The 15738-nt window shown below is 40.8% G+C and overlaps 1 protein-coding gene across 1 annotated transcript; it reads left to right on the plus strand.

Moving 5' to 3' along the window:
• The first annotated feature begins 1775 nt into the window (after window positions 1-1775).
• Window positions 1776-14464, plus strand: rgma (repulsive guidance molecule BMP co-receptor a). Its single transcript, XM_021570893.3, has 4 exons — window positions 1776-2533; window positions 5749-5867; window positions 8321-8838; window positions 11237-14464. The coding sequence occupies exons 1-4, from the start codon at window positions 2520-2522 to the stop codon at window positions 11936-11938; spliced, it is 1353 nt and encodes a 450-aa protein (XP_021426568.2). The 5' UTR covers window positions 1776-2519; the 3' UTR covers window positions 11939-14464.
• The last annotated feature ends 1274 nt before the right edge of the window (window positions 14465-15738 follow it).

The raw sequence follows: 15738 nt of genomic DNA on the forward strand, positions 1-15738 counted from the left end.
ATAGAGACATACCCCAAGCGACTTACATACTTTAATCGCAGCAAAAGGTGGCGCTACAAAGTATTAACTTAAGGGGGCTGAATGATTTTGCACGCCCAATTTTTCAGTTTTTGATTTGTTAAAAAAGTTTGAAATATCCAATAAATGTCGTTCCACTTCATGATTGTGTCCCACTTGTTGTTGATTCTTCACAAAAAAATACAGTTTTATATCTTTATGTTTGAAGCCTGAAATGTGGCAAAAGGTCGCAAAGTTCAAGGGGGCCGAATACTTTCGCAAGGCACTGTAAAATTCTGGCAAATTAATTACGGTCTTTGTTAGGAAGAAATGGTCTTCACACAGTTCGCAATGAGCATGGCGGCCCAACTGCTGCATATACCCTGATTGTGCTTGTACAGAATGCAAGAGAAGTGACACAATTTCCCTAGTTAATATTGCTTGCTAACATTAATTTATTTTAACTAAGTATGCAGGTTTTAAAAAATATACTTGTGTGTTGATTTAAAGAAAGACATTGATGTTTATGGTTAGGTACATTGGGCAACAACAATGCCTTTTTCACGAATGCGCTTGTTAAATCATCATCCGTTTAGCGAAGTAGGCTGTGATTTGATGATAAACAGGCACCGCATTGATTATTTGCAATGCAGGACAAGCTAGTTAAACTAGTAATATTAACTACCATGTGTAGCTAACTAGTGATTATCTTAAGATTGATTGTTTTTTTAAGATAAGTTTAATGCTAGCTAGCAACTTACCTTGTCTCCATGCTGCACTCGTGTAACAGGCGTCCAAAAATCCCGATTACCGATTGTTATGAAAACTTGAAATTGGCCCTAATTAATCGCAAACATGTCTAAAAACATGTTTTCACTTGGTCATGATGGGGTATTAAGTGTAGATGGGTGAGGGAAAAAATGTTTTAATCAATTTTGAATTCAGGCTGTAACTATATGAACGTACTCCATGTCCCCAGTAGGTCAGGTTCAGATAGATAAATGTGATGGACTCAGAAATGTTGCATTATCTACAGTATGACATAGTAGCTGTCCAAGAGAAGCAATATATTTCTCATGTTTGACATGGCACTCAATGCACAAGTTTATGACACCATTTGAAGAACTGGGCTACTTTCACTGACATTTTTTGTGGTTCATGTCCGGTAATATGTTCAGATTCATAGGCTACCTGTTTCTGATGCCAGCCCATGCTGGGTATTTTTCTATCTAGCTACATTTGGAAAGAAGGCATAATAGCCTACACCATTGGAGCTTAGCAAATGTCTGTCCCATGACTCAGTGATATGGTTGACTCCAATCACCTGTTTGATGGATTTTCCTGATCACAGAGCAGTGGAGGCAGTGAGAGCCTTCTCCCTAGAGGGATGGGGTTGGAGCCTGGCCTTGTAATGGCTCTCTAGGAGGGGGTGGTCTGGTCACTCTGCTTGAGTTTGATCCTAAAACACAGGTGCAGTGTAATTCCCCTATTCCCCTTTCTGTCTTTGATTCTGATCCATCCGTTACCTTCTCGTTTCTAAATTTGGCCATGTCCAAAGCTAGTTTTTAATATCTAATATATAGTCATGTTGGATTTGGACCCAAGCTCTAGTCATGCTGTGCTACTGTACTTGCTGTTTCCCTTTCACTTTTAATCTCGGCGAAGTGAATGGTAGGCTATTTTGGCATAAATGTCAAATATTGCCTAAGCTAGCCTACTAAAACAGCGTATGCATCATTATTATTGTCACTTGATAAGATAGTGGTTATAGTGTAGTTATTATAGTGTAATACAGAGTGGTGGGAGGTACGAAATGTGAAGGAGGAGCATGAATCTTAGTTATTGTGGTTTATTAAAATTAGTTGCACCAGTTTATGCATAATATTTGGAGAATAAATACCCAGTCTAAACACTCGCAAATCGCCTGAAACGGCGCGAGGTGTCGGGGGACTGAAGAGGGGTCCCAGCGGCGTCATGTAGAGCCGATCATTGTCTCTCACACTTTCTAAGTATCCATTACACAACAGTGAGCAAGGCAAGGAGTCGGGCCAGAGATATCAGCAGCCCATGTGAAGCAGCAGCGGTGCCCGGAGGGCTCTTCCTCTCAACGTCAACGAGAACCAACTAAACTGAGATCAGGAATACAAGCGTAGAGATGAGAACAACTGTTAATTATGGTAATATTTTATAAGACGTGAACGTTTATATCGTGGGAATGTTCAGTCAACGGAATTAGGAAGAATAGTATCCAAGTGTATTAGAATCAATGAGTTGATCGGGTGCTCTATTTCAATGCGAATTATTGTGTGCAAAAAATCACTTTGATTTCACACTCAGTATTTGAGACACCTTCGAGGGAAACCATGAATGGAGGTCGGCATTTTCCACCAATTTAAACAACGGTATATGCGAAACATTTGGATTACTTTGCTGCACAACACCTATTTTGGGTGGAATTTCGGACTCGGGACTTCTCGCCTTTGCGCTTTCCTCGCGTTCAGCAGCTAAACTTGGAGGGATCCATGCAGTCGCAAAGGTTGGTATTGGTCGTTTCTCAACAGCGAACAATTAGGCTATTTACAGATTTTTTTCCAGGCTAAAATCCAACTTTAGATTTTCGTGGAGGCTTCTCATAATATTTCTGTCAATGGGTCATTTTATTTTGAAAATGTCTGTGTTTTTGACAGTGGACTATAGGAGACTACTTCCATTGTGAAGCGTAACGGTAATCCACATTGTGTGTTGATTACCCTTATAATACATTTGCCCGGCATTGTGTGCTACAGACTTTCTTTACATTTTTTTGGCAAAAAACGGCAATAGCCTACATAGTAGGCCTACATACTACAAAAGTGAACTTGCAATGCAAGTTGTCCAGCTGTAATAACATGTTTTAAATGTTATTAGGTCTATAAGCATTGACATGGGGTATGACATTGCTACACAACTAGGATACTTGTATAGCCTACGGTCTATGGGTTATTGTAAATTCATAATGGTCATAATACGATTCTATTAGACAATATCGTTGGCTTCTCCTCTTTCACAATGCTAAAATCAAACCCTTTACGAATGCATTATTCAGAATAAAATGGATTTCGAAATCTATTAGAAAACTTCCAATCGAGCGCCTATCATATTTGTGTTTTGAATAAATAAAACATAGAACATGGGCTTCTTTATTCGCTGTGATAGAAAGGAAATGTGGTGGTAGGCCTAACAATGTTGATGACTGACTGACAGTTGTGGGCTACAGTTGCACTAAACCGCCAAATAATAGACCTGTGTACTAATTTAATGACAGATCAACTTGTCCCGGTACTCATAATGCCATGTGCGTTTGTCATGATGTGAGGTTTGATATCTAGAGTTAATACAGGCGCCATCTGTTGGAAAGTGTGAAGTATCTTCACCGGGTGTCGTTTAAGCCAGATCATACAGTATGTGGCTATGGGCCAGATGCATTATCAGTATAGGCCTATCTCGTCGAAATATAGAAGGAAACATCTGTAACGCTGTAGTAATTTTATGTTTTTAAATCGACATTTAGGTCTAGGTATTTTAAGCCTAAGGATAGGCCCTACGTTTATATTTCAAGGTCAGTGATGACTAAAATGAAATCAAAACTCATTTTGGCCAATGAGACAACATCTATTTGTTCAATGGACGGATTTAGCTTGGAGGGAATTTGGTTTTAGCTGGCCTTGCAGGAGGCATTACATGGGGGCTTTATACTGTAGGTCCCCATTGAGATGTGATATTGTAGGCCTACAGTGAAATGTGATTGAGTGTTCTACTAGTCGAGGCTACATATCAGTTACCATCCATTGTTAAGCAATCCAAAACATCTTCCAGTCCTTACAGAATATAAGTATGTTAAGAAATAAAGCACTATCAATGTAATATCACTCAAGTGGCCAACTAAATGTCTAAACACATCCATGTAGTTTCAACAAACTATGCCGTTTAATCTGGTTTAATAATCATATTCACTTATAGAACAGACAAATAGTTAGTCTGGATGGTGTTTGGGGCTTTCCAGTAGGCTAATGTTCCCAGGGTTTGTTATCAACCCCAATAGACTAGTATAGCCTACACAGTATGTATTTATGCCTACATAACATCTTAGCTGGATAGTATTCTTAAGTATTCTCATTGAAGTGCAATGGTGCATCAATATGTTCAATGTCTTAGGGCATCAGCCACCTTCATTGCCTGACATTAAGGATTTAAAAAAATGGATCAACATGGTCAGACATATTTTACACCACACAACAGACTTGACTTGCTTCAGTGACATTTCTACTGTAGACCTACAGAGCAAACAGTGTTGTGTAGAGCAGTATTGTACTGATGGGTGGTTGTTCAACATGTGTAGTAGTTCTTTATACAAGTCCTGGTGCACATTGCCTATTCATTATCCAAATCATGACATAATGTATAGAACTAATAGACAGACAAATAAAACATTCTTAATGAACATCTGCTTACTTGTTTCTCAATTGTTTGCTGGCTGGCGTATGTTTTCTTTTAATTGTGATTTCATAAAGATGTTATGTAGCATGTTACTAAAATGCAAAGCATCAATGTTTGCTCCAATTTAAACCATACTAGCCTTCTATGTGTTTGTATCATCTGGATGATCAAATACCAACTATTGTGTTAAGGAGGTTTCGTTGACAGTGCACCAACCAGCGTAATATATCGTACCTGTTATTTGACACAGCTAAAAGAACACGTTTTGCTTGAGTATCTTTTTTGAGGATAAATGCAATTATCCTTTTTTGCTGTTTATCTCAATTTAAATTCAATTTCAATGCTACACAGATTGTCATGAACAACACCTGACAAGAATTCTGTGTAGAAGTAATTCATTTTTGTAGGGAGTTAGTTTATTTAATCTAAAAGTGTTAAAACAGTGTTAAAAAAAATTGCAATGATTTCCCAACACAATATTAGGTAGGTGTTCCTAATGTTTGGTATACTCAGCGTATAATCAGTCACGTTATCATTGATTATGAGTCTATTAAAGAAATGCCACAAAGACATAACACAATATTAGTCAATAATACAGTATTAGCCTAAAGGGTGTGTAGCCTACAGGCTTATAAGTGGTAACTTTTGACATAGCCTATTTGACATTGTGACGTATATGTTAATTTGTCTTTTGTACTACTATTAGCATGGTTTGCAAGGTTAAACATTTTCATAATGGACTATAGGCTAAGTCAAGGCGCAAGAGAAGTGACATTCACCCATGCAGGCTAACCTCTGCCCCAACATAGATTTACGCAACATAGAAATAGCATTATTAAGGTTAGCATGTTATGTAGCAGCAAAGCAAAACACTTTTGTTCCCATCAAACTGTCGAGGCCCAACGTGCTATAATGAACAAATCTACACGGTTGAGTTGTAATTTGAGACTCAGGAGGGGACGATGGCTTTAACAACGGCTCCTCATTGGTCCAGTGAGTAGTATAAACTGCACCTTCTTGACACTCCCTAAATTCAAGATCGATTGCCAGCTTATACTGTTTGCTGAGGAATTCGAGTGCATTGAATCGGCTCCTAGAAAGAGGGCGAAAGTTACTTCGAGATTTCGAAACAAGTACTTGATCGAGGACATGACTGCATTACGTGACTTCAGATCTATCTCATGTAGCCTACTGCTCCGTGTTATTCAACAAGATAGACGATAGGAATATCTCCTAATTCATTTTTCTTCCACCTTCTTGATTTGATTCGACCAGGGAGAGGAGAGAAGTGCGACCCCGTGCTGGATGGACGGTTATGGGGAAGGGAGTAGCAGGACCTTCGGCGCTTGAAGTCGGCAAGATCCTTGTTTTGTTTCTTTGCCTGTTTCCTTCTGGTAAGACTTTGCAATAGAGATACTATTTAAATCATGCGCGTTAACTGTATTAATATGATTATTATCTAGTTATTACAACCCTTGTTTTGCCCTATGGTAACCATTTGCAGCTCACATAGCTTAATTAAACAACCTGCCAGATGGATGTACCTACATTATTTGTCAAACGAGACAATGAGTTGAGTTTATTAACAAAAATGGAAGACTGACTTTATAAATTGCATGTCAACACTGGTAAAACATATAATGTCAGAGTCCTGTGGAATTGACAGTGTCGGTACCGCCAATGGTTTCGCGTTTCTTGTGCTCCATGTTGAGGTGGTATATTCGTAATAAAAGAAATCGTCACATGGGAGTAAGACTTTTTTGTTTCTATTTAATACTTTTACACAGCTCAAGCCTATGCTACCCAAGCTGTATGACCCCGTAGTTGTGTTATGTTTGGGGGGAGGGGATAGGGTTTACGCATTCTAACCCTCTTTTCTAAAGTAACCTAACGGTACTTGCCTTTTTCCTTTTCTACCCGTATTGCGTCGGTCTAAAGAAAGTAAAGACAAATAGTTCGGGCAATCCATGAATCCCTGAATCCCAGGCGTTTAGCTTATTTTGGTTGGATGAACAATGAGCAATTCGTAACCATGCTTAGGTTATTTATTATTCGACCTGCATGGATCTTTCTAAGCAACATTAAAACACCTTGATATAACACTGGTTATAATGGTCTTACTTGAGCCCTTCTTCCTTATGAGATGCAGAAATAGCCTATCTCCATGGCCTCGTAGAAATCAATTTGCTCATTTACCGACTTTTATCAGTTTCTCTTTCAAGTAATTTACCGCCAAACCAAAAAGTGATAATGCAAGTGTTAATTGTTGTTGACGTTTATTCAAGATTAAGATTACTTTATTGCCACTTATCAGATGCATGATAATAAATTCCTTTTGTTGCTGGGAATGGGAGGAGGGAGTGGTGTGTGCTGTGTGGAGGTTGGAATAGTTGGGGTGGAATGGTAGAGTCATCAGTATTAATAACTGAAAGTGTGACTTCAAAGTGTTGTATAGTCAGTCATTGGTCAATAAGTTCTGAGTGAACGTTTGGTGCAGCAAAGTTACATGTAGACTCGTCCTAAACTGAAGTTTGTTTATTAGGGTTAAGTTAGGAGATCCAATTGTATTGGTATTTGCTATGAATTACATCTATTCTTTCCTATGTAACCCCACCCCCCCTCCCATACCATGCCACCCAAAGCAACTTAAATTTCAGGTCATGTCATTTAAGTTCTGGGGAATGCCTGTTGGAAGTTGCATTACTCTTTGATTAAGGCCTTCTGCAATGGACAGGTGGATATCTAATATCCAGTTTGACCTGTGGAATGGTGAGGCCTCTCTTCTGTTCCGCTCTCTGGTCCTGGAGCTAGTTTCTTTCCTGTCTGAACCTCCCACGATACAATCCATTGCTGATGAACAACCTGATCCCCTTACACAGGGGAAATTTATGACTGCTGGTCTCTTCACAATAGCAACTTACATTGCCTTCATTCACTCCCTCCCACATTGGCTCGCACAATATCATCCCCCTTCCAGTTCACCTCAAATATAGCTAAATTCTCAAAATAATAATTTCCTCACTCCGTTCTGGCTTTTAGCCATGCAACAGGAGGATGTAGTATAGATGCAAATATTAGGTAGCTGTGAATTTATGCAGTTAACACTTCTGAGTAGCTTGTTTTGACTAATTAATGAGGTGTGTGTTGGTGCTTTTCCTAATGTAGCCCCCAATGTCCCTGTTGAAATCAAATTTGTATGTTTTTTATGACAAGTTTACATACCATGTCTCCCACCATGTTTTTTTTAATGATGCATGATCTTTTGCAGATTCACTGAATCTCTTGGAAAAGGCTAAACTCACTGTGTGCTGAATGAAGTCTCAGCGCAGACTTGATTTGTAATGAAGTGTGCATACACATCCCACTGGGCATACACTCGTTGAATCAACGTTGTTTCCACGTCATTTCAATGAAATTACATTGAACCAACATGGTATAGATGTTGAATTGATGTCTGTGCCCAGTGGAATGATGGAGTTGGCAAACTGCAGCCACTTGGAATTCACATATTTGGTGGAATTTTGGTTTTCGTTACACTTGAAGTCAGAGTTATTTGATGGAAATAAATGCTCAATTTGTCTCGAGACACTGAAAAAACATGGAAAAACTCAAAGAATGCTGCAGGGCTTTTTTGGATTATAGGAGTCTAAAGACTGGCCATTGCATAGGTTATTGTTTAAAGGTTTCAAACACACAGATAAGACTGTATAACACCTACTTTTCCTGTTTGTTTAGTACATTAATTGTTCAACACAATGTTTAGTGATTGGATGAACAGTCCATTGTGGGTATTGGTTTGCCATTGTTGTGTGATCTATGGTCCTATGTTTTCTTCTCCTCTCTACAGTGAGTCTGCAGTGTAAGATCCTCAAGTGTAACTCAGAGTTTTGGGCCTCCACCTCAAGCTCTGGCCCGGAGGAGGAGTTCTGTACGGCACTACGGGCGTACAACAACTGTGTACGCCGCACCTCACGCACTTGCAGAGGCGACCTGGCCTACCACTCAGCCCAACATGGCATAGAGGACCTCATGAGTCAACACAACTGCTCCAAGGAGGGACCTACAACCCAGCCTCGAGCCCGGACCCCCGCTCCACCCCCACCACCACAGCACCAGCCTGACAGCCAGGAGCGCTCCGATGGGCCGGAGCAGTGTCACTACGAACGCAGCCTTCCTCGCCATTCCTCGCCACCCAACTACACCCACTGCGGCTTCTTTGGAGACCCACACCTCCGTACCTTCAGCGATGACTTCCAGACCTGCAAGGTGGAGGGAGCCTGGCCACTTATCCATAACAAATACCTGTCTGTTCAGGTGACCAACACACCTGTCGTGCCTGGCTCCTCTGCTACGGCCACCAGCAAGGTGAGATTAGCCTCTACATCTCTCTATCATCTTGAATCAATCTGATATTGACTGTATGTTGGGTACACCACAGTTACAGTGTCTGGTAATGCTTGACATTGCTACTGATCCAAGTATTCTGTGATTATTTCATTGCTACAGACTGAATCCTTGAAAAACTACTCTATTGAATTAGAATTTCACAACTTTCCTTATCATAGAAATACCAACAGACCTTGCAGAACGTCTGATAACACTGGTCTTCTCACCACTGTGGAGGAGTGTAGACATGCATCTAAGTAGAGAACAAAAAGATACATGTAACTGCCAAAATACTTGAGCAAATGAAGGATACAAAGTATATTGAAAGCCGGTGCTTGAACACAGGTGTGGTTCCTGAGTTAATTAAGCAATTAACATGCCATCATGCTTAGGGTCATGTACATAAATGTTGGGCATGCAGGCCATTATTTTGGCTACCATAGCCATTTTAGGAAAGGGAAAGTTTTGTTGTCTCCTGAGCAAGGCTGCTACTCCTCTATTTGACCCTTTTCTTACTAAAGAAAGCCCTTTCAGGTCATTACCTGAGAATATTTTTTGCTTTGTTTGAAACACTGAATGGAATCTTGTTGGACAAATTGTACTGCAGTGATTTATTTGTAAGAGCTCTCAAATCAAGAAATATTATCTTAAGTAAGACCTTCGTATGTAAGAGGTTGTGGGCCTCTTTAATGTGGCCAGAGAAGTAGGAGCAGCCGTGGGAATGTTTTACTGTGGACTCTGGTTAATGTTTGGATCAGTTCCATCGCAGACCAATAGGCAGTACACAGAACAATTGTTGGGATCCTGATAAGGTTTACAAATGATATGCCAGTATTATACCCGCAGTATAAACATCATGTGGACAGCCAAGTCGAATTTTAGGCCCACCCTATGTGTAGCAGTCCATACCCTAGCATTGTGTGTATGTTAGTGAGAAACTGTTGTTTTAACTAAGTGCTCAAGCCATGCAGGAAACTGCAGATATTTTCTTCACATTAGTTGGCCCTGATACCTCATAAATTATCATTGTTTTGTTTCTACAGGGCCACCACAGAAATGTATTTCATTTGAACATGAGGTGAAAACAAAGATCCCTGAGCATTTGTAGTCTGCAAAGTCATTTAATATTAGGTCCACATTTGGTATGATTTTGGCAGTCGTGGTTGTGTGACCAATAGGCCTCCCTCCGTGCACTGTATCCTGACTGCAGGGTTTACACTGACATTTTGTCCTCAATCACATAAAGAGAGAGACCAATTTTCCATCATCAGACCTAATGATGCACTTTCAGCATTCTGGCTTTTTTCTGTGTGCTTAAGGTAATGATATTTTTACACAGCTGTACTTGGAAGCAAATTACACAGCTTTTGAAGTTATTCAGTCTGGACAAAGGGAAAACAAGGCAGAAGCCTATGCCACCTGTACAAACAAGACTGGGTATTTCTGTAGCTCTGTTTCATATGGGCTCCTGCTGCAGTGTATGGAATGGTCTGTTGTATGCACTACCTTCATTCAAGGGATGGGTTGATGAAACAGTTTGTTTCTTTATGCACAGGGGTTTTGTAGAGGTTTTTTCATGTTCTTAGATCATGTTATCCTTCGAAAAGAGGGGTCAGTGGCAGGTAAAAAAAACTTTGGGGAATGGGGGATTGTGGGGTGGGATGATTGAGGGGTGGGTTGGGGGCTGGGTTGGCAGATGACTTGACTGGGTAATAACAGGGCATTTTGGTGCTCTACTTCCTGCCCCCTATTTGAGATCAGAGCCTATCGGCTGTCCTGGGGTCACTTCTGAGACAACGGCTCACTGGCGTCCTAATGAAATCATGCAAGCAGAGAAGTGACCAGCCTTAGTTAATTAGCCACAGAGCAGAGCACGCTCTCCCCTCCTGGCTCAGTGCCACTCCCTGGAGCACAGTTCTGGGGTTCACAGGCAGGTTTTTCACCACTATGAATGGCTCGTCTTTGTGTCTGCACACTGAGGCCCGATTTAACATGGCCTATACCCGTGTTTTCTGAGAGCGTTTACTTTGGCCTCCCCCATGTTGAGGCAGAGCTGAAATGTGACACTGAACTGGGGTGGTGGTGTAGATGGGTCTGCATTATACAAACTACTGGTCTTCTTAATGCCAAAGCAAAAAGATTCCCCTCAGTCATTTGTGTAGCCCTACCACTAACTCTTGTCCACATAAACATGTAAATATAGAGGTTCCATACAGTTTTTTTTTTAATTCAACTGCTGTTCAATGATTTAATAATTTGATGTCTATATGTACCTTGCTATTTTCATCCTCAAAAGGCCTGACACATATTGAAACATATTGGCTATTGTTGTGCTGACTGCTAATTCTAATCTTCTCCCCTCTCTCACTGGGTACAGTTGACAATCATCTTCAAGAACTTTCAGGAGTGTGTGGACCAGAAGATGTACCACGCAGAGACAGACGAGCTGCCTGCGGCGTTCGCCGACGGCTCCAAGAACGGTGGAGACCGCCACGGGGCCAACACGCTGCGCATCGTGGAGAAGGTGCCTGGGCAGCATGTGGAGATCCACGCACGCTACATCGGTACAACTATCGTGGTCCGGCAGGTGGGCCGATACCTGACCTTTGCTGTGCGGATGCCAGAGGAAGTAGTGAACTCTGTAGAAGACCGAGACAACCAGGACCTGTATCTCTGCCTGCACGGCTGTCCCGCCAACCAACGTATCGACTTCAGGACATTCAGGGACCGTGCTGTGGAGGGCCACGGCCAGGTCAATAGCAGGACAGGCAGCCAGTCCCATGGGTTTACCTATCAGGCTGCCATGGCCAAGTGTAAAGAGCGCCTCCCAGTGGAAGACCTGTACTTCCAGTCTTGTGTGTTCGACCTGCTTTCCTCTGGGGACATTAACTTCACCATGGCTGCCTACTATGCTTTTGAGGACGTGAAAATGCTCCACTCCAACAAGGACAAATACCACATTTTTGAAAAGGATGCTTTTGGGAGTAATGCAGCACCGAGGGGATCAGATATGTTCTCGCTAGTTCTCAACTGTCTGGCTATGTTGTTGTGGATTGAGTGCTGCTGGGTTCATCTATAGTGCCCTGCCAACATCATCCTCATTATGCTAGCTGTCAGTGGGTGTGAAACAAATCCCTCACCGTGTCATACTTCACCTCTACTGCTCTGTTCTCAGTGGCTGGTGGCCAGTGTAGACAGCAGGGCCGTCCATGCCTCTGAGGGGACACAGCAGCTCATTTGCAATCAAACTCATCCCAGCCCATGGTCTCATCATTGTTGTCATCATGTGTTGACTTACATCTGGGGAAGAGGTGAGCTCTCTGTGCTCCCACCTATCATTGCGTTCATTCAGCTGGTTTAAGGACTGGTCCTTTGATTAAAGGAGCAGTGGTGAGAGAGGAGAACCCAGGAGCCCCAGCACTTTGGATATCCAGCTGGGATTAAATCCTACATTCCCACTGGGACTGCATGCCTATGGGAAGCAAGACAAGATGATCTCTTACAGAAAGAAGAGTTTGCTGATCTCCTCTCCTCACTTGTGCCAAGCCAGCGGAGCTCTCTGTGGCTCATGGGTCTGGGCTAGAGGACATGACAGGGGCTTTTGTTAATGTCTGTCCAGAAGGAGCTCACTGTTTGATGAGCTTCCAGCTTTGGAAAAGCTGGAGCTTTTTGGAGAAAGTACTCGGGCCAAAAGGATGTCAAAGCAGCGAGTGACAGTCTAGTCTGCTGTGGAGGTTAATAGGTCATAATGCCAGGTCTTTTGTAAGATTGTGTGTGTGTGGTTGTGCCCCTCTGTGGTTTAGTGTGTCCGCCAGAACAGGCTGTCTTGAATATTGGCGTTGAAAGTGTTAATTATGATAAATGTATTTTTTGTATAGGGTGTAATTAAGATGTTCATAAGAAAACAGCCCTTTACAAACTTTACCAAGGGCACAGATAATGCAGAAACCCAGATCACGTTTACAGAGTATATCTCATCCCTTCATTCAACCAATCAACCAACCAACATGTACCATGGCCAAGAAATTGATTTCTACAGGTCTTTTGTGAGTTATTTCTCTTTTTCTAGGCAGTCAACAGTTCCACACATATGTAGGTATCATGGCCATGTATTTGGTTTGAGAAAGATAGTCTTTCTGACCACTCTGTAGAGGGCAGAAAGTAGGTCCTGTATCAGAGGAGGCTGGTGGGAGGAGCTATAGGAGGACGGGCTCATTGGAATGGAATAGTTGTCAAATCCAAAAGCAGCACCCGGCGTTATACCTGTTGCGTACATTGCCATTGGATGCGCCGAGTCGCATTAGTAGAAATCCTATGCAGCTGTTTCAAGTTCGAACACTTGCATGTGTGATGTAGAGCGGGTTAATGCTTGATCTGATTGAATCTAAGCCTAAGTATTTTAACTTTTGATTGTGTAGAATGCTGGAAGGTGCTAAATGATCTTAGTGGATAGACATATTCATATTCAGCAGCATATGGCAAAGAAGTTGTCAGTTTTCGGTTTTGAATTGTACCTCTAGTCATATGCAGGACCCGTGTGATGTGCATACATCTACAGTGCAATTTTGATTTGTTGTAGTTTTCCAATTGCATTGTTTGTGTTCATAGTAATAATGTCATTCACCAGTAAGCCTAAATCTTGAGGCTGAGGTACTAATACCCCGAAGGCCTGCTATTTATGAACAAGACATTTAACCTACATTCTGATTTGATCTTTATTTAAATTATTTGTTGTATACCGAAGTAAAGCTCAAAGGATACAACCTTGTCAGACGATTTGCTTCACTTTTCCCTTCCTATTTCATCTCGGTAGAATATATTTAGATTTGACCATTCCCTTAGTACTAATCTATTCAACAACTTAACAAGGTAATATATCCCTACACTGAAGTGTTTGGCAGGCCTAACTACATGTACTGGTGCAGTTTGTTCTTAGTCTGGCAAAAAAAGTTGTTCAAATAAACAAACATGATTGTAACATTGAATCTTGTTTTTATAGATGTAACTTGTATTTTGAGTTTTCTATATGGTTCTACATGTGTAATGTGAGATTGTATATACGTTTGTGTGTAAAATATTGTATTTTATCTGTATTGAATTTCACTACAGTTTTGAATATGAGAAATGGTTTGGTGAATGTAACCTTTTTTTTTAAACAATTTGATGAAAACGTGAACACCACATCACAAAGCTGTAGGGTCTTTAGGGGATAGTGTTCAGCTATCTATCAATGGCAGGGATCCTATCCTGGTTACTGTAGTTTCAGAGCATTCATTTTCTTGCTCAGGAGCAGACACAAGTTAACCTGGATTCCATCCAGGTGGATATCTAAAAAGGGAATACAAGAAAGTGTCCCTTTTTTTGGTGTTCATGTTTTTAATTTTAAAGCACTTTATGTTCTTTTCACTTAGCTCTTACTTGGTTTGAACTTGATTGTGAATAGAGGTTGTCAGATTTGTAACGGTATAAAATATGGCATTTAAACACTTGGCCGAATGGCAGAAGCCAGAAAGATCAAACTGTGTTTGAATGTAGGACACAAGCGGTGTGACACACCAACTGTTTATATTGTAAATTATTTATTAAATAAGATGTGTCTTGCTAACTTTTGGGTGATGTCTCTATGTTGTGATAAACCTTACTTTGTTTCATTGTGATAACAAACACTGACCAATGAGGAGCTTTTTTTTTTTAATGATCTAGATTTCCAGTGGAGGAGGTTAGGCTACTTGATTTGCTTCGTTACACTGCCACCTGGTGTAAGCATTGTGTAAGGATATGAATACATAAAAAAAAACAGCCCTGGGGAGCCCTGACATTCTTATCATACAACAGTGCTTGATAAACCATAATAATCCAGGTGGATGCTTGTAGTGATAGCCATGTATGCTTTATGTATTAGCATAATTGTTGTGGGGAGGATCAAGATCACCAAAGGCAAAGACATTTATTATAATCAGACCGTTTTAGGCTGAGGCCCAATTATAAGTGTCAGACTGTTATGGCTTCTGCATGCTTTGGTTTGTCTGGCGCCTACTAGGTGAACCGAACAAGTGCGCTCGCATAATTCCTTTAAAAGACCTTCGCTTGAAAACCATGAAAAAGTGTCAATAGCAGTTTGTCTGTGTTGAGACGCAATAGTCGGTATAGACTTACTCAAAATAGTCAATCTAAGATGACTCAAGAAATTTGTTGCGCAATCTTACATTAAATTATTTGGTGCAGTATTTCTCACGTTAAACATGTGCATGAAAACGAGTCATCTATCTCAATGACAACACTTAGTTGAAGAATTCCTACTATGGACCGACGTTGACTTCAGCTACCGAAATTCGGTTTGCCTCAAGAAATTGTACATATATATATATATATATATATATATATATATACACACACACACACAGTATCAGTCAGAAGTTTGGACACACTTGTTCCAGCGTTTTTCTTTCTTTTTACTATTTTCTACATTGTAAAATGATAGAGAAGACATCAAAACTATGAAATAACACATATGGAGTCATGTAGTAACCAAAAAAGTGTTAAACAAATCAAAATACTCTCTCTCAACCAGCTTCATGAGGTAGTCACCTGGAATTAATTTCAATTAACAGGTGTGCCCTGTTAAAAGGGAATTTGTGGAATTTCTTTCCTTTTTTAATGCATTTGAGCCAATCAGTTGTGTTGTGACAAGGTAGGGCTGGTATACATAAGATAGCCCTATTTGGTAAAAGTCCAAGTCCGTATTATGGCAAGAACATCTCAAATAAACACAGAAACGACAGTCCCTCGTTACTATACGACATGAAGGTCAGTCAATCTGGAACATTTCAAGAACTTAGATAGGTTCATCAACTGCAGTCACAAAAACCATCAAGCACT

The sequence above is a fragment of the Oncorhynchus mykiss genome, chromosome 2 (genome assembly GCF_057628025.1).
Source record: "Oncorhynchus mykiss isolate SJ-2025 chromosome 2, ASM5762802v1, whole genome shotgun sequence".
In the NCBI taxonomy this organism is placed as follows: Eukaryota; Metazoa; Chordata; class Actinopteri; order Salmoniformes; family Salmonidae; genus Oncorhynchus; species Oncorhynchus mykiss.